The following is a 26,446-nucleotide window of genomic DNA, read 5'->3' as shown; positions in this document are numbered from 1 at the left end:
AGGATGCTGAGTGTTATACTACATGATCTCTGACACATTAAGCCCCCCCTAGATTCTATCCCCAGCACCATGAAATATCAAAGAATGAAATACGCTTTATCTTTCCATCAGAATTTGTGTTCCTTGACAGCTGGGCGAAATATCCCGCTGCACTCCGTGTTGGTCTCCATGTCCCCAACCACGCACAGGGTTTGTCCACTGAAGAACTTGATGGCAGGCACAGTCCTAATCCTAGGGAATAGGCTGTCCAGACACCTAGGAAGACTCTCTTAGGAATCAACCAACTGAAGAGACGAGAGGACAGAGGGCCCAGTGACAGGCCATCTGGTTGGTTCTCCACAGCTCTCAGCAGCTTTTCTCAGTATCCATCCCTACTGCAGGTCCAGTAAGATCAGAACAGCACCAAAGCTGAGGACAGGAGAACTGTCCTGAGCACTTGATGGAAGAGTTGATCCCCACTGCTAGGGTTCTGGTTCATCAGGTTCAGGCACCAGAGAAGGGCTCTGTGTGGCAAGCCATCCCTCCTCAGTGACATGCAGACACGAGGACCTTTAGGCTGACTCAGATCCATGAGACGTTTCATTGGTTGGCCTCAGCTCTGACTGCAGAGCCAAAACACCTGAGCCCCCATCACCTGCAAATCCAGTGAAGCGGTCAGGATGGCATGTGGGCAGGATTTTGTTCAGAAAATTCCCTCTAACCTAAAAGGCACCAGCTGAGACCACTACTGATGGCCTGCTGCCCGCCAGTCTCGAGTGGTGTCTGATTCCACCCACCATCTGCCTACACAATAAAGCTATTTCAGCTTCTTGACTGAAGCAAAGGCAACAGTTAAGGAAGGGCTGCGCTGCTGGTTTTGTTAGGTTACCTCAGCTGGAAGGTGCAACAGCTGTGTAACTAGGGAAAGCTGTTTTGTTGTTGAGTTAAAGATGGGAACCAATGGCAGAAGGAGACGGGTAAACAGGAAGTGGGGCTATTTAAATGCCACCTCCCGTTCTCCAATAAATGTTTTCAAATCAACCTCTCTTTTATTTTTCCATTTAAAAATAAAGCCTACAGGGAAAATAAATCCCGGCATCTGCACTTACAATTTAGTGAATGATGTGAAATCCATTTTGAGCAATCCCTCACCTGTAACACAAAGCAATCCTCTTCCACCTCTCTATACCTGCAGACTGACCGACATCAGTCTGTGGATCAGTGGAAGAACACTAATGAAATGTCCTATATTCTGCAGGACTTCCTACAAAGAAAGGTGTTAAACTAGAAAATAAAACACAAAGATATTCTTTAAGAAGTTCAAAAACATAGTGACAATATTTAAAGAAATGCTGTAAGAGCTAAAAAATCATAGTTTGTCAATGATTTGAGAAAAAGGCATGGCATAATGCCTTTACCTTCTTAAAATGAACATCAGAACTTCAAAGGATTCATCATATGAGGCATGCAGATATAGTTTTCTGATGCTGCAAATAGAGGAATGTCCCTGAGTTCTTAGAATTATAATGAGCATTACTCATAATTCACTGTTTTGAGAGAAAAATTGCAGAACTAATGCTATCTTTTGAATTAGAGAAAATTATAGGAAATTTGGGACTGAGAATCAAACATTGTGTTTTAGCTAAATTTCACTCTGCAGGTTATAAATAATAGCAAGTTAGGTTCTATTTCCAATTTCAGCCAGGGCCAGGAGAATCTGGAAGTGGGCATCGGAATTAGTGACTTCTACTGAATATATAATATTCAGGAATAATATCCAGGGGTTGCACTAAGAAGCGACGCTGCCTTGTGGTCCTTAATACACGTTGAGTGACTGGTCTGAAGTGTCCAGAGCCTGTTCCTCCGATCTCACAGTCTCCTCTCCACCAATTCAAGTTTAGGACAAGAAAAGTAAGAGAGAAAATAATGTGCTTGTTTTCTTTTGCACTTTTTTTTGAGATATAATGTGGGTTATCATAATGGATCTTTGATTTTTTTTTTAATTTTTATTAGTGAGACACCATGAGGTACAGTTGTAGACTTACAAATTTTGTGCTTGGGTTTCAATTATACAATGATCAAATACCCATCCCTCCACCAGTGCCCAATTCCCACCACCACGGATCCCAGTATCCCTCCCACCCCCCATCCCCCCCATCCCACCCTGTCTCTGTGGCAGGGCATTCCCTTTTGTTCTCTCTCTCCTTTTGGGTGTTGTGGTTTGCAAAAGAGGCATTGAGTGGCAATCATGTTTGGTCTATAGTCTACTTTCAGCATGCTTCTCCCATCCTGGGAGGATCCTCCCAACACCCTTTGTTTGGTGCTCCCTTCTCTATCTGAGCTCCCTTTTCTCCTAGCAAGTGTGGCTGGCCTCAAAGCCATGGAGCAAAATTCCTGGTACTAATCTCAGCCACTCTTGGGTGTTAGTCTCCTATTTTGTTACTTTATGTTCCCCAGATGAATGCAATCTTTCTATGTCTATCCCTCTCTCTCTGACACATTTCACTTAACATGATACTTTCCATGTAGTAAACTACAAAACGCTACTTCAGGAAATAAAAGAGGACATGAGAAAATGAAAAAAATGTCCCCTGTTCATGGATCGGGAGAATTAACATTGTCAAAATGGAAATACTTCCCAAAGCACTGTACAAATTCAACACGATCCCTATTAGGATACCCATGACATTCTTCAAAGAAATGGAGAAAACACTCCTGAAATTCATAGGAAACATTAAGTCCCCATGAATAGCTAAAGCAATTCTTGGGAAAAAGAAAATGGCAGGAATCAAACTCCCTAACTTCAAACTCTACTTCAAAGCAGAAATAATTAAACAGCATGGTACTGGAACAAAGGCAGAGCTGCAGACCAATGGAACAGGGTTGAATATACTGATATCTCCCCCCAAGCATATGATCATCTAATCTTTGATAAGGGGGCAAGAAAAGTGAAGTGGAGCAAGGAAAGCCTCTTTAACAAATTGTGCTGGCAAAACTGGATGACTACATGCAAAAAAGTGGGCTCAGATCTCTGCCTAACGCCATGTACAAAGTAAGATCAAAATGGATTAAAGACCTCAACATCAGACTGGAATTCATAAGGTACATTGAAGACAAAGTTGGCAAAACCCTCCATGACATTGAAGCTAATGGTATCTTCAAAGATGTTACGTCACTGGCCAAGAAAGTGAAAACAGAGATAGACAAATGGGACTATCTTAAACTAAGAAGCTTCTGCACCTCAAAAGAAACAGTGACCAAAACACAAAGACAGTCTACAGAATGGGAAAGGATATTCGCCGAATACACATCTGACAAGGGGTTGATATCCAGGATATACAAAATATTGGTTAAACTGCACAAGAAGAAAACATCCAACCCCATCCAAAAATGGGGCAATGAAATGAACAGAAACTTTCTCAAAGAAGAAATCCGAATGGCAAAAAAGCACATGAGAAAATGCTCTACATCATTAATCATCAGGGAGATGCAGATCAAAACCACAATGAGATACCATCTCACACCTCAGAGACTGGCCCACATTCAAAAGAACAAAAGCAACCGATGCTGGCGCAGATGTGGTGAGAAAGGGACACTCCTTCACTGTTGGTGGGAATGCCGACTGGTTCAGCCCTTTTGGAAAACAGTATGGACGGTTCTCAAAAAATTAGAAATTGAGCTCCCATTTGACTCAGCAATATCACTCCTGGGAATATATCCCAGAGAGGCAAAAATGTATAGTCGAAGTGACATCTGTACTTGTGTGTTCATTGCAGCACTGTTTACAATAGCCAGAATCTAGAAAAAACCTGAGTGCCTGAGAACAGATGACTGGTTAAAGAAACTTTTTACACAATGGAGTACTATGTAACGATGGATCTTTACATTTTAAAACTGGGGAAAAACATATTCTGAACTGAAGTCATTGTTCCATAAACAAATGTGACAAAAAGTCATACCTGATATTAGTTAGCTTGACTCCATTAGGAAGTATTTAATTTCTGTTGGGTGTTTTTTGGGGGAAAGAAGTGACAACTGGCAGTTCTCAGGCTTACTCCTGGCTCTGCTCAGGGGTCACGACTCCTGGGCTGTGGTGTCAGGAATTTAACCTGGGTGGTCGAATCAGGCAAACCCCATACTCACTGTAGTAGCTCTTCAGCTCTCTGTTAGGTTATTATATAAATGACCCCAAGGTCAAATCCAAACTCAAATTAGTTTTCCTGAATTGAGACACATATAGGATCCTGCTCTGGAAGTCTGATTACATAGTCCTTGGGTAGGATGGGGAAAAGATCTTCCCCACTCCACCCCCAGATTCTTGTGTAAATATCCACAGTGGAGTAACTCTGCTTCAGGAGAAGAAAGACCATACTCTAAAGTCTAAATTCCAAGATACAAAGACACCTGCTTGCATCAGTTCTGAAAACCCATTTATCTGTGGTTGAAGATTGCTGGGCTGGAGTGATAGCACAGCAGGTAGGGCATTTGCCTTGCAAGCGGCCAACATGACCAACCTGAGTTTGATTCCTCCGCCCCTCTCGGAGAGCCCGACAAGTAACTGAGAGTATCTCGCCCGCACGGCAAAGCCTACCAAGCTCCCCGTGATGTATTCGATATGCCAAACGCAGTAACAACAAAGTCTCACGATGGAGACGTTACTGGGCCTGCTTGAGCAAATCGATGAACAACGGGAGGACAGTGATAGTTATGACTGGTAGAACATGTTGATTTGCTGACCTCAGTCATCCTTCCCCATTTCCCTTTTTGCACTACAAATATAGTTTTTTCCACATGGTCTGAGCATCTCTGGGGGTAACTACAGCTAAGTGTTTCCCAAAGTGGGTGAACTCCCCCACAGCCCCCCCCCCTCAGTGGGTGGGGGATGCCCTGGAACTACCCAGGAGAGGCTAGAGTAACCTCAGATGCAATCGCAGAGCACTCTGTTCACTCACAATAAATGTGCAGGTACATGCTTAGTGACTTGTTTTGTTTTATTTTGTTTTTCCGGAAAGGGGGTGGTAAGCCAGCCAAATAAGTTTGGGAACCTCCGTTGTAGCCTGTCATCTTTCCTTCTGCCACAGCAGTGACAACATACCTGCACGGACATGCACAGAAAGTGCAATGCAAGTTTCTAGGCAGCTTAAACTTAGAAGATCCAATGTCCTTTTTATGTAAGGACTTAAACGTATACATTCTAAACATCACACATCTGTGGCAGCGGTAAACCTGTCAGTCTAATCTTTTCTCTGCTACTCAACTTCCAGTTTCTAAGTAGATTAACTTTATCCACACAATGTGTCTCTGGGCCAAATATCAGAGCTACAGACCCAAGATTCTGTCACAGTACAGCAATCACAATCACAAATCACAAATCCTCCTGTTAATCGTCGATGGCCTCGAGCAGGCCCCAGTAATGTCTCTTTCATCCTAGCCCTGAGATTATATTCAAGGCTCTTTAGGAGAATGAGACCCATCATTGTTACTGGTATTTGGCATATTGGCTACGCCACGGGGAGTTTGCCAGACTCTGCCCAGTGGGCAGGCTACATTCGGTAGCCTGCCAGTTTGTCCAAAGTAGGAATGAGATAATAGTATCACAGTACAGCAACATCTATTTAATATGGGCATCTGCGAGTCAAAAAAACGATTTATCTCTCATTCACTCAGTTCTCTTGTATCCTGTTTCTCTCTGAAATTACGATGGAAGGAATGGAAGCAAAGTCCCAAAGCCAAGCCTATGAGTCCCCCTCCCCCTCCCAGTCATTTATTGGCTCATTGATCCCATTATGTGACTCAGGAGCCGGACTGCACAGGGCGGATTAGGGGGCAGAAGGTGAGGAGACAAAGGTGAGTAAGAAAGGGGCACTATCTGCCTGCCATGTCTGCGTCTCACAGTTGGTGAGGCAGAAAGGCATAAACACGGAGCCCCTTCTAGGGTGACCCCTACATGGCTAACTTCACCGGGCAGGGAGTTTAGAAACAGGCAATGACTTCCTTCCCTGCCCACACCAATTTTCCACAATGGCCACTTACGACTAGTGTAACTTCTTAATCTCAAGGTGAAATAGACTCCCAAACATAATGGGATAAATGCAATTAATCTAAAGGATCTTGGAAACATTATCTGTCAGTTGTCTTCAACACTTAATCCAGAATTAAGCGTCTAAAATATTTACCCCTGACCCAGCCACAGCTCAGAGAGACGTTTGTGTTACCCCCACGCTTGCTTCCTGGGTCTGCACAGCTGTAACAGCAGCGACGCCTGGACAGCTCACTCCCACGCTAGACACTGAGCAAACACACACACACACACACACATACACACACACACACACACACACCATGACCAGGGAATAATGGAACCTTGTCATGAATCAGATCATGATTAGCTGTCCAAAATACACACCGCCCTCATAATCACTGATGTCCTTTAGAACTGCCCGACCCGGCAGGAAATAGTGATGGCCTGGGTTTCCTCCAGAAAACGGTGATCACAAGTACTTTCCAGGCTTTGCCATCCTGTAACTTCTCAGAGAGTCAAGGTTAAAGCACAAAACAGCAAGCAGAGGGTGCCATCAACCACTTTTGATACTGCATTTCACTGCCAAAGATGCACTTCCAAACGCATAATCCAACGAAAACTATTCCATTCACCTTTATTCACTAACTTTCTGCCCTACTTTACACCGCAGCCTTTCAGGAAATGCTTCCTTCCACATTGCGGCTGGTTTTCCTGTTTCTGTCTAGTCCTTACTAATCTTTTCCTCAAGTTTTTATCCACCAGTCCATTCGTGGTGACACTCTCCCAGTCACTGTCACTGTCACTGTCACTGTCCTCCCGTTGTTCATCAATTTGCTCGAGCGGGCCCAGTAACGTCTCCATTGGAGACTTTGTTGTTACTGTGTCTGGCATATCGAATACGTCACGGGGAGCTTGCCAGGCTCTCCCCAGACTGAGCCTTTTTTTTCTCCAGTTTTGTAGTTTGGGGGCCACACCTGGCTGTGCTCAGGCCTTACTCCTGACTCTGCACTCAGGAATCACTTCAGGTCGGGCCTTAGAACCCTAGGATGCTGGGGATCAAATCCAGGTCAGCCACATGCAACGCAGTGCTCCACCCACTGCACCATCGATCGCTCTAGTCCTTTTGTTGTTTTTTCCTTTTCTGCTTTGTTTTCAGACTGGGCCTTCCACCGTTTGTGCTTCTTCATCCGTGACACCTTCACCTCCCCAGCCCCTGGGGTCAGTCATCCCTGTGAGTTTCATCACACTGTCCTGCCACTCTAGTTCCTGCATTGCTGCTTAAGAAGTCAGACTCTTACAAGCAGCCCTCTTCCTCTGCTCTCCCCACGACAGGGGGATTCTGTAGCCTCTTCTGCCCTTGCATCGTCCCAAGTCCTTTCAGGGGTTACACGACCTATCACGCCTGTAGTTTCGGTGGTCACCGACATGTGGATGACTCCCAAACCTTATTTCCTGTTCAAATTTCAGCCACAAACTCTTCTCTGCAGCCCCGGACAGAATGTCTTCCATGCGGATAACACAACAGCATCTCCCCCACAGAGAAACTCCTATCACCCTCCTCAGGCCTGGCCCTATCTTTAGTGCCTCCCATCTCCTCTGATTCAAAGTGGAAATCTGGCCCAGATGCAGACCAGGACCCCTCCCCACCCCCACCCAGCAGGTTATCTGCTGACACCCCCCTCCCCCCAGGCCTGCCTGGTGTCTTTTCTCCAACCGCCACACACGGATCCATTCCACTCTCTTAACACAGATACTGGCCCTCCGTCCACCACCCTAATTAACTCCCTGCTCCCTGCTAGCACCAGAGATGCGGGCCAGGCTCCGGCTGGGACCGCTCCTGCTTCTGCAGCTTCCCGAGGTATTTTCAAGAAAACGCGCCATAGTTAAGTACGTGGGTCCTTTGTCACTTGCTGTCATCTCCCTCTCTGGCTTCCTCTCATGCCAGGAGCTCCAGCAGCATCCTGCATTTCCCGCATTCACAGCGCCGTTTCAAGCACTCGGTCGTGCCCTCCTATTACTCACCGGCCCAGAGACGTCCTCCTGCTTCTCTCCCTCTGCCTGCTACTCGTTCCTGGGAGCTCGAGTTGAGTGTCATCTTTCCCCGCCCAAACTCCTTGCTTGCTTAGGAGTGATGAGGGCCTCCTACCGGTGCTCATTCCAGCACAGGCTCAGGCAGGTTCGTCTAGTCCTGTCATCACAGATGAACTGGGCCTTCCACCCTTGCATCCGCCACCTGAGTGCCACTGCACAGCCATCTCTTATCTCTATCTAGATCCTAGCACAGAACTCAAATACCTGGTGCTTGTGAGCTATTCCAGAAATGAATAAAACACATTCTAAATTGTATTCCTCTGAGTGTTTAAAAAAAATAAAACAGATAAAGGGATATACCAGACACTTTCAGCATCTATATTGCAAACCACAATGCCCAAAAGGGGAGAAGGAGGGAGAAAGGGAGGGAGGGAAGGAGGGAGGGAGGGAAATGGGGGTGATGGGAGAGAAACTGGGGACACTGTGCTGGTGCTGGGAAATGTGCACTGGTGGAGGGATGGGTGTTAGAACACTTTGACTGAAACATAATAACGAACAGCTTTGTGAGGGTCTACCTCACAGTGATTCAATTTTTAAAAATCTTAGAACAACAAATAAAATAAAATGCTTTCCTGCCCCTAAGTCCTTTATCTCAGGGAAATGCATATTCTAGCCAAGACCTCACTTGTAACTTGTACCTTGTTGGACGTTTCCTAGTAAAATACACTGCCTTAAATTAGAACACGACTTTGAGTTGATCCCTTCCCATCTGGAATCCTAAGGATGGTCAGAACAGTTGTTGTAACAGCCATGGGGGATTCTGAAGACACGAATCAATTTGACTGGCAGTAGAAAAAGGCTCCAAGGGACCAACACCTCTGCTCAGAAAATGCCGGTTACCTACAGGGAGGAGACGGCTCTGCCAGGCTCCAACCTGTCAACCTTGAAGCCTGATGAATCTACAATAAAAGCTAAAGGCTCGAAGTAGAAGAGCAGTTGTGTTTCTTCTGACTGCCAACATGCAGAGTCCCTGAACAGAGCCAGGATCTAAAACGCAGGGGAGCAGGGAAGGATGGGTTACGCAGGGAGTGCTCCCGATGGCGGTGAAAACGTGCATTTCTATGGCATTTGTCTTGACAACTTAGGTCTACCTTCAGACTGGCCCAGGTACCAGCCATGCTGTGTCCCAGCGGTTGGAAACTGGTTCAACAGACCACAGAATTAACTGTCCTGTCTACGTTAAACAAGGAAGTGAGGGACACCGGTGACCCTGTAAGTTCGCCCGAGGTGCCTGCAGAGAATCTGCACCACGCAGACCCACCTCTTACCCCCTCAGGTCCCCTCCCCCTGGGCTGCCTTTTGTTTGAGCAAAAGTTGAGTTACTGGCACTGAGCCCTTCCGTATCTAATTTGCTTCAAGTCATTTGTTCATGGTGACCTGCCACTCACTGGCCCACTAACTAGAAGTACTTTTCTTTCTTTTTTTTTTTTAAACAATTTACAATACAGTCAAACAAAGACTGAACAACAAAGTTAAATACTTCAAGATATCAACTCTTAATAGGTAATGGCACTTTCACCAAGCACCTTCACAAACAGAACATATATTAGGTAAACACAAAACTGACTCTACCTCAGGGTGCACTGAAACAACAGAGCATTTCTTGATGCCTGGTCTGCTTCTGCCCACATTCTCTCCATCGGTCCCTCTCTACCTGCATGGCCCTAGGGGCTAAACGCACCTCCCAGACTTATTTCAACAAAAGAATCCTCCTCAGGACAGACTTCTAAACTGCTTACTCACCTTTTCACTCTGGCTGGCTGACTTTTAGCTTATCATATCCCTCAGGAAATTCTTGTCTTGTCAGTCACCCTACACCAACACCACCTTTGAACCTCTATAGCTTGCTATTGATGTTAAGTCACTGATCTATTCCTGTTTTCCAGAAAGCCAAAAAGGCAATTTCAAGGAGGTAATTAATTTGCCTCCTGAAACACTGACGTGTTCAACAGTGATGGCATGGAATTTTTCATAACCTACATTAGTTAAATAAATAAAAGAAATATTTGATGCAAAACTCCAGGTTTTCTTTTTTAAAAAAACAAAAACCAGTAATGAAATGGGGAAAAAAATAAAATAAAAAACGTCAATGATGATTACTTATGTGGAGGAAAATACAAAATGTTTATATTGGGGGCGGGGAGGAATGATGATTTGAATCTAAGAAACTTGGGATCAAATAAATGTGGCTACAATTCACTAGCAATGTGCCAGAAACTTTTTAACCTGAGTTTAACTTTTTTCAATAGAAATATAAACTGACCAATAACATGAGTTTGAGGCACACGGTATACTGATTCAGAAGTTTCCTATATGGTGAAACGATCACCACACCACATCTACTTAATGGCTGTGAAAATAGTCACAAATCTTCCTTCTTATGATGGGGACTTTTAAAAATCTATTTCCTTAGCAACTCTTAAATACTCAGACACAGTGTTACTAGCTACAGAGACTGTGCTCCACGTTACATCTCCATGACTGACATATGAGACTGATTTTCTCATACATAAAAAGAGGATCCAAGTCTACTTCCTGGAGATGATTCAAGGATTAAATGAGATGATACGCAAGAAGCACTTCATTCTCTCAGCTGGAACACAACCAGCACCAATTGCATCATCAAAACTGGAAAAGAAGTCATCCACATACTTCATGTTTGGAGTCTTCACAATGTGCTTTTGCCTGTATTCTCAGGAATAGGTAAAATGCAATTATTTTGGTCCACAGCAAGAACAAAAAAGGAAAAAAAAACACCCAACACTACCAGAACGGAAATACTCAATTTTGCAAAGAAGAATTCCAAGGAGGAAATTTGTCAGTGGATTTCCTGGTTGCTGTGGGCAGTATACCAGGTGAAATGACCCTGTGTGGGCTAGCCAGGTGAGTCATTCAGCTCCCAGGCCAATGACATCTGGTCAGAGAAGGCCAGGGAAAATCTGCTGCACTAGAAAAATCCACCTGGGGAGAGAGTAATGGCGAAGCTCACAGAACTGGGCAGGTCAGCATGTCTCTCTTCTGGGTCCCCAACAGAATTCTGAGCCCCGGCCTGGTGACTGGAGAACATAACCCCGATTAAAGAGCAGGAGATGCTGTTACCCTCAGTGGCTGCCCAGGGAGGCCAGCCCTGCTCCCAGGAAACAGGCCTCTGCGCAGTTCTACTCACCTCTCTCAGAGCTCCCAGGGTTTAGTCCGGGGCTCTGCTGTCTGTGGGCAATGTACCAACTTCTGCCATGGTGGCCTTTTGCCAAGGCAGCTCAACAACCACCTTAGAAGCGTTCACAGTGGGTTTACTGAGAAAGTCCTGCTCTTTCACTTAAGAGCTCGTTAAGTGAGATAAATTCAGCGAAATCCATTTCTGGCCAAACAAGAAGCACTAACCACCTCTAAAGCTGTGCCAGTTTGACTAGTGGCTGAAGTCCATCACCAGGTACACTTTTGAGATTAAAGGTGTTTTACGGTGATTTTCTCCTGTCTTCGCCTCCAAATTCAGAGTATCTGCGTCACAAACTTGTCTACACCATTGCTCCTGAATACAGGTGAAACCAATCAGTCCTGCCTTTACCACTGTAACTATGATCTGAAAAGAACTACAAGTTCTGCTCCTCTGGGCTTCTTAGTTTTGCTTCAGCACATGATGTGTGTGACCTGGGACACAGCCCAACCTCTGCAAGCCTTAATCTGTCTCATCAGCCATCCTGAGGCACTTCTCCTCTCTCTTCGGACAAACCCACACCACTCCGGGAACTGGGGATGGGGAAGAAGCCCCCTTGCTCTTCCTTCACCGGGCACAGGGTCCGCCGCCTACAGCTTCCTCTCCCCACAGTTCTCACTCCAAGCTGTACAGAATGCGGCCAGGACAAAATGGCAGCACTAATGCTGAGTGTAGACCAAGTGCAGCCACCACTCCAGGCTGCCCTGCAGAGTCACAATATCTCCGAGTCTGAGATCCATGCTGTTGCCCCTCCACTTCACAGACGAAGGGACGGAGGCACAGAGCAGTTACAAAACTAAACCAAGATGGTGAAGGTCGTTTGAGTCCGCAGAGCCTAGAGTGACGTTTCTCAATTGCGACCCCCGGGGTATACTATGGCATCCAGAGATGAAAATTACATAAATAGGGAGGGGCCATGGCATGAGACTAGAGGGTCAACTTCAGGGCCAGGGAGGGTCACAGGAGGGAAAAGAGGTGGGAAGGGAACCATAGTCCCAGAGGTTGAGAAACACTGCTCAAACGCCCTGCTTCTTAAATCGACGGGGTTGCGAAACCGAACTTGGGAGGCAAAAAAAGAAAGTGCAACAGTCAAAGGTTCCTGAACTCACAACAACCAAATACTGAATGAAAATAAAAAAATCGTCCACAGGATAAATCCAAGGCGCTTTTGGCAGCTCTGGCCTCTTCGTTCTCAGGAGAACGATGTGGAAAGTATAAGCTTAACCTGGCCTCCCTGGGAAGGGTCATTCGCAGAGAAGAGCAAGAGTCCCAGCTTGAAGCAAGTCCTTCAAATGTTCCTCAAACAGAAAACTAATGGTCACACTATATTTTAAACTTATTTCTTAAAAGTCAAATTCTGAAACGTCCATACACTGCAAAGATTTGATGCCATGAATAAGCTAGAGGCCATCAATCTCGTCATCTTTGCTGGGTTTATACATTGAGGTGCAGCTCTGGAAAGGCAATTCCAGCTTCACTGGGCATCTGAATTTTCCACCCACCATAAGACTGTGACTCTGCAACATCACGGGCACAACACTGTACAGTGTATGAATGTGTGTGTGTGTGTGTGTGTGTGTGTGTTTAGTTGGCCTGCAGGTGATTGGTGATATAAAAACACACAATTCCAACTGATATTCACCAGACTTCTTGGACAAAGAGAGCTCACTGCATTTCCAAGCCCCTTCTGGTGAAGCAGGAGACTTAAAAGTGACCAGGAGAAAAGGGATGGAATCACTGCTTCTTGGCACAGCCCATAAAAAGAGCCCATGTGCAATCCCCTATTTTCCCTCCCTCCCACAAGGCCACGCCATGAGGAGGAGTCAGGGCTGCAGTGACCAGAACCCCACTGCCCACTAAAATCGCAGTCAACACCTTCTGGCCCCCTCACCCCGCCCACCAGCAGGTGAGTACTGACTGTATGCTGATCCCAGAGTCGCTGAGCCTGGGTGATCTGGGCACTGTTTCATCAACAGTCTACCTGGACTAATGCTGAGAGCTTAGCATGTACCTGCCAAAGCTAATCTTTTACAGCTGATTAGCAGCTATACCATAACGAATGAACCCCACTACAAGGCACAGTTCCAGCTCTCACTGTGACATACTATGTACTTAATGGATTCTTGGTGACTCTTAAAATTGGCCGTGAATAACTAATAAGCACGGAGATTTACATATTAACGATATGCTGAGTTCATAAATCCGTGACAGACATTTCTCTAAAAGGCTCTCCAAGTGTACAACTGAAACACAGAAACTGTTTTAAAATGGCCTGATTCCAGTTCCAAACCCAAAACGCCCTTCACGTTTAATCAGTCTGAAACCTCGGCCCTGAGCATTTCCACCGAGAGGAAAGCTGTGGCTATTCTTCGTTCCCTACAAGTGCCCATAACTTTGCTTCCTCATAGTGATGAGGGTTCAGTAAAAAGTCTTCCTGAAATACCACAGACACAAGAAGTAAGGCTTGAAGCAAAAGTAACAATAATAAACTATAGTTCATAATAACCATATACATGTTTCCAGGTTTTTTCAGAGACAAGAATCCAAACTCGTAATCCATTCCACATTAGCTCTAGACAGGCGTATTAGGCCGAGTATTCAACATTTCCAGGGCAAATTTAAAAATCAGACTGTTCCTATATATATATAAGCCTCCAAGTGCAGTTCGTAGCACCACGTGCTTATCCCGCCTTTCTTCACAGCTCCCAGCCCTCCCAAAGCCAGGTCTCAGAGCAGCACGTCACCCCAAAAGATGGTACCTGCCTGCAGCTGCGTGGAGGCTCCACATCCCCCTCCACCTTACACACACACACACACACACACACACACACACACACACACACACACACACCCCAGGTCAGATCACACAGCAAGACAGGTCAGCACACAGCTAAAGGCAGAAACATGCTGCTTACTCGTCATCACATTTAGAGTCAGAAGTCATTACTCTGATTCCTACGTACAGTGCCCAATTAAAAATCACATGAAAGCTTGCCATCCCATATGTTAAAAGTTTCACTGCATTTCAGGTGAATCCAGTGCCACCGTCTTTGTTTCTGTAGCCTAGTCAGTTCAGGCACAACCACCAATACTCTGGGGAAAATTCACCATATAGCAGAGAATAGCATGTAAAGACTGGATGAATGAGAGAGTTGGGGGTGTGGGGGGAGGGGGAGGGAAGAACACAAGTAAGATAAGGGGGGGCTACTTGAACAGACAAAACATTTCCTGAACCAGGAATTAAGTGAAGAGATGACTCAAAAAAATATATACACATGATGTTGGTCTGAGATTCGGAAAGCTACCATTTCTATTATAAAGCTATATAAACAAAAGAACTAGAAAAGGAAAGATCCAAAGTTGTAAAAAGCCTATATCTTATCCAGGACAGACAGAATCTTCGAAGAGAAAATAAACAATGCTGGCAGGAATGAAGAGTAATAATGGCTGACTCTCTTCCACATGAACTGTTTTTTGTAAACTGCTGAGTCAGATTTTGACTAAAGTGTGATTTATGGGGTCCTGTTTTATTTACCTAAGTTGGCATTAAATAACATTTTTTTAAAAAAATTCTAGGGGGCTGGAGTGATAGCACAGCGGGTAGGGCGTTAGCTTTGCACGCGGTCAACCCGGGTTCGAATCCCAGCATCCCATATGGTCCCCTGAGCACCACCAGGGGTAATTCCTGAGTGCAGAACCAGGAGTAACCCCTGAGCATCGCCGGGTGTGACCCAAAAAGAAAAAAAAAATTCTAAAACCCTTATGTGCTGAAAATCTATGCACGGCCAGAGACTGATCACCCAACCTTGCACTTACTTGACAAATGTGAGTTCCTAAGAAAGTAAAACACAATTGGAGTGCAAGTCATGAGCAGGACCAGGAGCTCGCGGCATGCGCAGAGGAAGCAGAGGAACAGCCTGAGGACCAGCACAGTCACTCGGAGGCTGAGATGCTCAGGTTCATTCTCCTCTGTCCACTCACAAGACCCTGATCCGTGTTGGTAGTTTCCAGCTGTGAGTTTGTCTGCCAAAATCTGATCAACCAGCTAAAAGTGACCTGGTGTAACCTCTAGTCATGGTATATCTAAACACGCCCGAAATATACTCATTTTGGCAAACAGTAGTAAATTCAGGCTGCCTAGAGCTCCTTCTGTTTAGTTTTGAAGAGTTAGCTTTTTTGGGGGGGGTGGGAAGGGCAGGAGGAAATGACGACAGACACCCACAGAGATGAGACTGAAACCGGTTTTTACTCAAACAAACTTCAGACTTGATACAGTCAAGCCATTGTGAGCTTCTCTTCTGCTGCCTAGTCTGGGCCCCAATGCAGTGCTCTGTTTATCAGTACACTGCGCCCGAGTCTGCACCTGGTGTGAGAGCTCCCTGGTCAGGGCTGCACAACTCTGCTTCTTAGGGCGCTTGGTGTTAGAGCCACACGTTTTCATGTCACCATCCCTAATAGAAGTCCTGGGGCATCTCTTCACTTACTTTAAGCTTGGGGACCAAGATGACAGGTGATTTCAGCCCAGAACTTGCTTCTTTGCCTTTGCATTCAAAATTTTCTAATCTTGAGGCTTTTTTCCATTTGAATTTTCATTTTTCTTTTGTAAGGAAGAGGACTTAATGTACACACAGAGACACATACTCATACAAACACAAAACCCAATACTCGCCTTCTACTCCCATCTTAATTCAGATAATAATAATAATAATGGCTCTTAAAGTGGAGGTGGAAAGAAATTAGGCTTGTCAGGTTTTTCTAATCACATTCCCGCACTACAGGGGTTTGTGGGAGTTTGTGTTGTTTTCTGTTTGTTTGTTTTTGTTTTTGTGCTATTTAACTCTGAAGATGTAGAGAAATCTAAAGATTGAAAAGACTTGGAAGAAACTCTACAAATAATCTTCGAAGGTGGGAGTGCTGTCACCCAGGCAGTGTTCAGGGGTCGAGGGTCTGCTCCCAGCTGTGCAGGCCAGATGGTTCAATCGTGTGCTGACCCAGAAAAAATGGCTCTGCCTGACACAGCTGCGACCAGGGAAAGAGTCAGTCTGCACGGTGTGCGCTCAGCCCTGTGAGCTAGCTCCCGGACCTTTCCTGCTGTTTGGGAATATGAAAAAACACCAAGGACTTACTTAGCTCATACAGCTAAAAATTCATCAAATTTACTCGTCTCTACTGTAGTTCTTGTGGTAATACTTCGCTCAGATTGGCTTAAACCTCTTTCAAACCTGGCATGTGCTTAGACTAACAGTTTCTTTTTCACCTTTTTTTTTCCAATGAATGGTTTAAACATCCATTCGGGGGAGAAGAAATAGTACAGCAGGTAGGGCGTTTGCCTTGCATGAAGTCAACCTAGGTTTGATCCCTGGCACCCCGGTTCCCTGAGTCCTTCCAGAAGTGACCTCTGAGTGCACAGCGGTAAGCCCTGAGCACTGCTTGGAGTGAGCCTCCCCAATCCCCCCCCCAAAAAAAAATAACAACAAAAAATTCTAAACACTGAAAAAAATTGTAGTAAACCACAAGAAATTATTCTCCCCCCTCCCAACAAATCTTTATTTTGGGGGGGCAGTGTTCTTCCATACAGTACTCAGGGGGGCTCCCGGTGCCATTCCCAAACAAGTGGGCCAGAGGCTTAAATAATACTCAGGCTCAGCGGCACTCAGCTCGGGCCCGACTGCTCCATGCTTGGGTCCTGTCAAGGCAGTTTTCTATTATCTGTCTCATCCCTTAAAATCAATTTTTCACATTTAAGATTTCCTTTGTTTAAATTTCAGGAAGCAAATTTCCTTCCACCACTAGATGAAAAGAAAGCTATTATCATCAACTGACTAAAAATGATAAAAGTTAACAATAGATATAATAGAGGATCATTAACTTTTCAAAAATTTAGTCCAAAAGATGTAAAAAAAAAAAAAGTAAGGCTACTTTCTCACTCAATATTAAAATCTGCTGTTTGGCGAAACCACTTCAAATCATCTCTAGCAGTGTTGGTGGTGTGTGCCTTATTCTTGGGGAAAAACTGAACTAAACGGGTAATGAAAAAGAAAAAACTGTGGTGTAAGTCAAATTACAACATAGACTATAAAACTCAAATTACTAGCCCTGCAGGCAGGATTCATTAAGCATTAAGAAAGTCGCCCTAGATTCTTGGCTAGCAAGTTGCCTATGAGGTCCGTCCTCTTCCCACACACCTGGAGATCTTTTCCTCAAACAGCCAAGAATCAGGAGCAGAGAAAAGGAAGTGTAGGGACTTGAGCACACGTGCATTGCCACAGAAAACTCAATGCAGACCTGAATTTGATGCCTGCAAACTTTTTCGACAGGATTTCAACAGTACCTGCAAATGCCAATGCCTGCACACCAGCCGCATGTTAATCTATGTTCATTCACACACATTTTAACATAAGATAATCCTAGCAACACGAGTCATTCAAATTTGATAAGCACTGCCCAACAGATTTGTGGGATCTGATCACCAACTCGCTGTCTTCCTCCTTCCATGGTCAAGCGATGCTGTCTAGGAAGTCGGGAAATGAGAAAGCCCATCACGATGCTACAGTGCTGAGCACAATTTCAAAGGAACAGGTCATGACCCTGGAGGGGGCAACGGGAGATTCAGAAGCTCCTGGAGGCTTCCAAATCTGAGTTCCATCTGCCCCATGCCTGCAGCCATCCCAGAGAGGAACTCGGGCAACCTCTCAGGCCACAGACCTTGGAACTTGACTGAGAAAATCCACATTAATGTGAACTTGAACCTGAAAGGGAAAAGAGAGGGAGGGAAACGGGGAGGAGGAAGAGGGTGAAGGAAAATGAGAGTGGAGAAGAGGGAGAGGAAATGCAGAGATTTGCCTGACCTGCAGGTAACTGGAGCCGCAGGCTCCTGGTGGCTATTGTAAATAATGACCTTATCTGACTGTCATCTGTGCAGTTTTTCATGCTCAAAGCCCATTCCCTGCTCTCATATCATTTGCTCTGTCTCTGTCTCTCTCTCTCTCTCTCTCTCTTTCTCTCACTCTCTCTCTCTCTCCTTTGCTCTATAGAGCCCAGCCCCCTAGCACTGCTAAAAGGGCCTGATAAGAATGCACAGGACATAGGATCCTTCACACACATCCGACATCTACAGAAAGGCTGAAAGAGGAAACAACAAAGAGGAAAGTAACCACATGGGAGAGAGCTCTGAGTTCTCCCCAGCCCTGGGTGACGGCTGCTGGAGTGGCAGAGCAGGAAGTCCTCTCTCCAGCAATGGGCGTCCGGACCAAAACGCGGACAGTGACAAAGCGGACAGCGGGAGATGCCAACTTCCCGCAGAGTCTCCATGCCGCCGGAGCGGGCACTTCCCAGTTTGTAGCTCTCAGCATCCTGCACGACCAGGGCACCAACCCCGCTCTTCTCTCTCCAGCTTTTCCTGACTCCCACTATTTTCCTTTTGAATGACGATTTCAAAGTGACTATTTTTTTTTCTCCAGGCTGAGTGACTCAATGACCATTCTGCAGAGTCACGGTGTCTCTTTGCAGAGTGAACAGTCACTCTTTATAACCGTGGTAACAGCTTAGATAAGAGACAGTAGCTTCAATTACAGCATATAGGCAATAACAACAACTGCCCTAGAGGCGGTTGTGTCTCTTCAGCAAAAGAGAAGCTGCCCATCAGCAAGTTCGGAACCGAGGGTCTGGGCCATGTTCGGTCTGCACTGCTCGGCTCCCCTGTCCAGAAGCGGTCAATTCTCAAGGCCAATATTTGGCTTAAAATATACACTGTGTATTGGAGCAATGGTACAGGAGATAAAGCGATTGCCTGGCATGCAGCCAACCCTGATTCCATCCCTACCACCACATATGGTCAGTCCCCCAAGTACTATCGCAAGTGACCCCTAAGCACTGCCTGGTATGGCCCTAAAAGCCTCCCCCATCAAAAAATTATGCTGGGTCGGACTGGGGAGATAGCTTGCTGGAGTGCATGCTAGCACGCAGGAGACTAGAGCCGGAGGCCCAGAACTGCATGTTCTCCCGAGCACTACCAAGAACACCCCCTGAGCACTGAGCCAAGAGTAGCATGCTTGGTATGGCCCCACCCCCAAATAAAACAAAAACAAGTATATTGGATTAACCATTCCACACCTGGGATATTTTCACTGGCCAACAGCTGCCACAGCAGAGGAAGGAGACAAAAAAGGGCACAGATATAACCATAACCACCACCACCAACTGACCCCCCCCAAAAAAATTGAGGGGGACGGGGGAAAAAATTGAATCTAGATAGGCCAGGTTTAAGAAAGTCAGTAAGACATAGAAAGATTGCATTCATCTGGGGAACATAAAGTAACAAAATCGGAAACTAACACCCAAGAATGACCGAGATTAGTACCAGGAATTTTACTCCATGACTTGGAGGCCAGCCACACATGCTAGGGGAAAAGGGAGCTCAGATAGAGAAGGGAGCACCACATAAAGGGTATTGGGAGGATCCTCCCAGGATGGGAGAAGCATGCTGAAAGTAGACTATAGGCCGAACATGATTGCCACTCAATGTCTCTTTTGCAAACCATAGCACCCAAAAGGAGAGAGAGAACAAAAGGGAATACCCTGCCACAGAGGCAGGTGGGCTGGGGGGGATGGGGGGTGGGAGGGATACTGGGATCCGTGGTGGTAGGAAATGGGCACTGGTGGGGGGATGGGTACTCGATCATTGTATAATTGAAACCCAAGCACAAAAATGTGTAAGTCTGCAACTGTACCTCATGATGTCTCACTATTAAAAAAATTTTTTTAATAAAAAAATAAATAAATAAAATCACTACCATCTTAAAAAAAAAAAAAAGAAAGTCAGTCAGAGAGAGAGAAAAGCAGAGTACCCACAAACAGAAAATGGCAAGAAGCCAGTCAGATGTGTGGAGCCCCCAAAATGGTATCATGCACTTGGAGGTCTGCTCCACCCCCAACCCTTAGTATCAAAACCCTTTCACCTAAGAAAGCACCTAACCCTCCTGCAAGCAAACAAACCAAGACAACCCCCTAACCCAAATACCTGGTATTCACTTTCCTCAGTAGTCTCAAACTTGAACATAATTCTCACAAAAAGCGAGAGCAGAGCCTATGTCACGGACACGTGGCTGGGCTGAAAGATTGTTTCTTGTGAGATATGTCAGATGACAGCCACTTAGACTCCCAGCAGGAAGTCAGGGCATTTTTCACTGTGCTTTCAATGAAGTGCTGATGGTCACTGCCTGCCTTCTAGCAGTGATCCATGGCAGAACGCTCCGATCTGCACTTTCAGGCTTCTGTGGAAGCCTTTGGTCAGAAAGATGGAGACTTGAGATTCACTGAAAAGAAACTGAAGGCACTTATGCAGCAAAGTAGCACTGTAGCATTGTTGTCCCATTGTTCATTGATTTGCTCGAGCGGGCACCAGTAACGTCTCCATTGTGAGACCTGTTACTATTTTTGGCATATCGAACACGCCACGGGGAGCTTGTGTACCATAGGCTCTGCTGGGCAGGCGGAATACTCTCGGTAGCTTGCCAGGCCCTCTGAGAGGGACGGAGGAATCAATCCCAGGTCGGCCACGTGCAAGGCAAGCGCCCTGCCCGCTGTTCTATCACAGCACACTGCAGCAAAGTTTAAAAAAAAAAACAAAAAACAGATCTGTAATCTGGGGGACAGAAAAGGACGATCATCTAAATCATTTAGAGTGTAAAGTGTGCTGGAGCCTGAGGAAATTATGCCAGTGTCCTTGCAAAACCTGAATTCCATCACTGCAGACAAGACCCAGGGCCGCTGGGAGCGACCACTTTAAATGAAAGTAATTAATCAACTATGCTGAGCAAGCAGGAGTGCAGGTCCACTAGGGAGCCCTGGAAGAGCCATAAAACGCAAGGTTAAACCAAGGTAGCCACTGAAAAGGGAGAGGTTAAACAGGATGTACTCCGACCCAGGGTTCAATAAAAAGACAGTAGCTTTATACGGAAGTCTGGAAATCAAAACAAAACTCACAAATACCCCTCATAAACTCAAGTGAGCAGAACCACCAGTGGCCTAATTAGAACTAAATTATCTGAAAGAAGCTATCTCACCCCGCAAGCAGGTCTAATCGCTGCAGAGACAGATTCTCATAGGAGCACAGATTCACTCTGGGTAAGTGAGTCACAGCTAGGAGAAACCGTTCCCCACGAGAGGCGTCTGCAGTGGCTCCCAATACCACCAAGTGACCATGCCATCAGCATTGAAAGTCACATTTAAGAAACTGAGTGGCAGAGCTCCACGATGTTCAGCCAACTCTGACCAAACCAATTTTGAACCAGACTGACTTGACTTTGATAAAAATTACTGCCTAAAAACTGAAAAATAACAACTTTTGAATTAAAAAGTCATTGACTTTGGGGGCAAAAACCTTTTTGTTAATTGCTAGTCAATAATGGTATGAATTTCATCCAAAAATATTCTGAGCGTTCTCACAACCAACAGGAAAAGAACCTCCAGTAACACTTATCCAGTTCTAATTAGCATAAAGTGCCCCCAACACCAGAAGAGCCAAGGCTTTCTCTTACCATTTCGGGACACGTCGAGTTCTACCAGCTGCATGAAGTTCGCTATTTCCGGAGGGAGCCGCTGTATCTCATTATCACTAAGTCCAAGCTTTCGTAATTTGACGAGCTGGAAAAATTGCTGAAAGAAAAACAAATAGTTTCATGTAAGTCTCACATATATCTGCAACTTCAACTCTTTGCCCAAAAAGAAACCGAAGACAGTATGTCTTTTCAAAATTAGTGAGGCCCCCTGGAACAGAGAGAAAGCACGGCGGTTTAAGTGCTCCCTTTGTATGTGCAGGAAGGACCCAGGTTTGATTCTGGGCTTACACAGGTTCCCCTTAATCGAGTCTGGAGTAGACCCCTAAGCAACTCTGGGTGTGGCCCACCATTACAAGCTCCATCCTAGCCCATCAAGCACTGTAGCACTGTAGAAATGTCCTCCCGCTGTTCATCAATCTGCTCAAGCGGGCACCAGTAACGTCTCCATTGTGAGACTTGTTACTGTTTTTGGCATATTGAATACACCATGGGGAGCTTGCCAGGCTTTGCCGTGTAGGCAGGATACTCTCTGTAGCTTGCTGGGCTCTCGGAGAGGGACAGAGGATTCTAACCCGGGTCAGCCGCGTGCATGGCAAACGCCCTACCTGCTGTGCTATCACTCCAGCCCACCAAAAAAAAAAGAAAACTAATGAGGATATCACCAATGTCAATTTCTTATTTCTACATTTACTCATATGAAGAGGTTACACTGAGAAAAGCTAAGACAAGGAGTATCTATACTCATGCAACTATTTTTCCATATCTACCTAAATTCTCTCAAAATAAAGTTTTTTAAAAGTTTTTTTAAAAAATTAATTACCAGGAGACTTGTAATTGTTCCTTAAACCATTCATTATATTTTTCTACTTAGGGAAGTGGATGTTATATCCACAAGGTTAAACAAACATATAAAAACATTCAGGTGAAATATGTTGGGATTTTGTAGTTTTTTTTACTGAATCACTGTGCGGTAGAACCTTACAAAACTGTTCATGATTAGGTTTCAGTCATACAGTGCTCCAACACCCAACCCCCACCACTGCACACTTCCCAGCACCAATGTCCTGAGCCTCCCCATAATCAACCCCACCAAATCCCCTCCAGTAGAAGCAGACACAGCTCTCTCCCTCTCTCTCCCTCTCCCTCTCCCTTCTCTCTCTCTCTCTCTCTCTCTCTCTCTCTCTCTCTCTCTCCCTCTCTCTCTCTCTCTCTCTCTCCCCCTCTTTATTCCTCTCTCTTCCTCCCTCCCTCTCCCTCTCCCTCTTCCTTTGGCACTGTGGTTTGCAATACAGATTTCTGAAAGGTTATCATGTATATCTCTTTACCTACTTTCAACACTCAGTTCTTGTCCAGCGTGATTATTTCCAACTACTATCATCATGCTGGTCCCTTCTTTATCTTAACTACACAAGTTAAATGTTTTTTTTAAGACATTTTTTAATTGGTCAGCAATGACTTCCGACAATTTCTCTGTATCGTTCCAATTTTAGTACATGTGCTGCTGAAGCGAGCACTAGACAATTTCTAAGTATACCACAAACGTGTGGAGGAGACAAATGATATTTGGCCAATCAAAAAAAAAATAAGTGTTGGGTACTTCCACTATTCCTGAGTGCCTTTTCCTCACATTTTTTAAAGGCTTTACTAAAATGACAAACAAAAAATGGAAAGATGGATATCAATTTGGGGGGGCGGGGAGAGAGAGAGAGAGAGACAGACAGACAGACAGACAGACAGACTAATAGAAAATTAGGTCAAGGCACCTGTGGAGGAAAATGACCGATCAAAAATGTACACAAAGCACAGTTAGGTCCAGTAAGTCTTCTCTAGCCTGCTGCTGGCCAGGCTGGAGACGGGAAAGGACGGCACTGGGGAGAGCTGACTCCAAAGACAAGAGAGGGCGGGGAGAGCAAGATGCCCCCGGAAATACCCTCCTCTGGCTGCAGCAGGCACCAGGGCAGGCCCACAGCAGAATGGGATAGGGGTTTGGCTCTGTGTGCCACCGGGCACACAGAGCTTGTGGTCTTTCCTTGCCCCATTCCCAGCCCCTTCACTCCTTCCTTTCCATCCTCAGTCTGGCTCTTTCATTTAAACAAGGTCAAGTTTCTCCAGATAACCCTAGAGGAAAATTCCCAACAAGCAAGAAGGTGGCGGGGGGGGGGGGAGCGTGAGCACACTCACGGAAAAGGGTAAAATATATATAAACACATATACATATATGTGCATGTGTGCGTGTGTAGAATGTATAAGAGGGAACAAACTCATCAACCCAAAAGCATACTAAAATACCCTTGGAGAAATTAGAGAAAATGAAGCAACATAATGGCATTTTTTTAAGTTCCAAAAACGAAAACACAGGAACGGGGATAACAAACTGAAGACACTGAGGTTTCAATAAAGTAATCTAAAACAGGATGAAGGATAACGTGAATAAAATCCCTAAGAATGTACAATGAGAAGATAATGAGATGGAGAGGTGGCAGGCAAGAAGACCATAGCCATCAGTACTACATCCAGTTAAATGCCTTTCGAAACAAAAAATACTAAGGAGTATGCACTATTGGCTTGAAATGGTCAATAAAAGGAATGAAAAAGACATATACTGAAGATTATGGAATTTCACAACTCCAGAAATAAGGAGACTTTCAACGTTTGGTGGGAAAGCTATTTAGAGCAAAGCCTGGGAGTCAGAATGGCACTGGACTCATCACCCTGAAAAATAAGGCAGCAGAGAGACAGGGTGAGAGAGCTCAATGGGCTGACCTGGGTGGGTCTCAGCACTGCACTACGTATGGTCCCAGGAACAGCAGCCTCTGCATACCAACAGTATGCAGATGGCTCCAAATCCATCCACCCACTGCCACCCAAAACAGGCAGCACTACTGTCACAATTCCAAGAAACAGTATTCCCAGACTAAAACTGCATACCCAGACAAACAATCCATGGGGTATGATGGCAAGAAGACATTCATTTTCTGATGTGCAGCATCTCAGAATATGTCTCCTAACCCTTTTCTCAGAAAACCATCAAAACGGGCGAGAATCTAAAAGGCAGACATAAGATCCCAAAATGAGAGAACAAAATGGAGAAGAAAGAAAACTCCCAAGATAAAGGAGGGAGGGAGGAAGAGAGAGAGAGAGAGAGAGAGAGAGAGAGAGAGAGAATTCCAAGACTCCAGCTGAACCAAGGGTCCTAAGAGTAACAGCCCACACCACAGAAAAGAGAAAGGTTCCCAAAGGGAAGGCTTGGAAAATCAGTATGTAAATAAAAATATACCGAAGAGATCACTTGATGTGTTTGGAAGCACTGAGAAGACAGACTTAATAATAGCTTACAAATAGTAGAGAAAACAGAGAAAGCAACAACAACAAAAAATGGGGAGGTGCAGGGTAACATTGCCACTCCCGCCACAGGGAGGGGCATAAAAGTATAAAAAATATATAATCATATGTCTAAGATTTGGGCGGAGTCATTTATATGTTGATAAAAATCTATCTTTATATTATGTTAATATTGAGCACATGGGGGAAAACTTGGTGCTCAAGACTCATCTTTCATAAAATGAAGACAAATCACTTATAAAGGGGTTTTAAGTGTAGAAAAAAAGAAAGAACAGCGGGTAGGGCGTTCGCCTTACAAGCGGCCAACATGGCCGACCCGAGTTCGATTCCTCCGCCCCTCTCGGAGAGCCCGGCAAGCTACCGAGAGTATTCGATATGCCAGACACAGTAACAACAAAGTCTCCAATGGAGACGTTACTGGGCCCGCTCGAGCAAATCGACGATCAACGGGAGGGCCTTTACCTTTAAGTGTGAAAAGTCAAGGTACACCGGAGGGGAAAGGGTGTTGCCCCATTCGCCCTCTCCTCTCTGGAAAGAAAGATGGCGGCCACATGGGAGCCTTGTGGACAGCAGGTATGAGCCGGGAGTGTGGGGGCGACTAAAACCTCATGGGAAGGGGGGCATTTCGCTCCGCCCTTCACGCCCTACCGAGGCCACCAGTTGCCCCCCGCGAGCGGCTCTCCAGCACGGCCACAGCCCCAGAAGCACAAGGGCTTAATGCAGAACCCAGCAGCTTGGAGCAGAAAAGTGAAAGGACTATGCGTTAATCCAGGCAATCATTTCTGCCCAGAGGGGAAAGGGTGTTGCTCCCCTCCGCCCTCCTCCCTCTGGAAAGAAAGATGGCGGCCACATGGGAGCCTTGTGGACAGCAGTTATGAGCCGGGGGAGTGGGGGCGACTAAAACCTCATGGGAAGGGGGGCGTTCCGGTCCGTCCTTCACGCCCTACCAAGGTCACCAGTCGCCCCCCGCGAGCGGCTCTCCAGCACAGCCATGGCCCCAGAAGCACAAGGACTTAATGCAGAACCCAGCAGCTTGGAGCAGAAAAGTGAACGGACTATGCGTTGATCCAGCCCATCAAGTCTGCCGGAGGGGAAAGGGTGTTGCCCCATTCGCCCTCTCCTCTCTGGAAAGAAAGATGGCGGCCACATGGGAGCCTTGTGGACAGCAGGTATGAGCCGGGAGTGTGGGGGCGACTAAAACCTCATGGGAAGGGGGGCGTTTCGCTCCGCCCTTCACGC

The 26,446-nt window shown here is 45.7% G+C and overlaps 1 protein-coding gene across 2 annotated transcripts in view; it reads right to left on the bottom strand.

Moving 5' to 3' along the window:
- The window catches only part of LRRC1 (leucine rich repeat containing 1), a 145,365-nt gene that overhangs the window by 68,347 nt on the left and 50,572 nt on the right, over positions 1–26,446 (bottom strand). For both annotated transcript variants that reach the window (XM_056116767.1, XM_056116768.1), the window contains exon 2: positions 21,845–21,962. In XM_056116767.1, coding sequence (XP_055972742.1) covers positions 21,845–21,962 — 118 coding nt within the window. The remainder of the gene's footprint in view (positions 1–21,844; positions 21,963–26,446) is intronic.

This window comes from Sorex fumeus, unplaced genomic scaffold (genome assembly GCF_029834395.1).
Source record: "Sorex fumeus unplaced genomic scaffold, SorFum_2.1 ptg000033l, whole genome shotgun sequence".
NCBI lineage: Eukaryota > Metazoa > Chordata > Mammalia > Eulipotyphla > Soricidae > Sorex > Sorex fumeus.
This window is presented reverse-complemented; position numbering and strand designations above follow the sequence as displayed.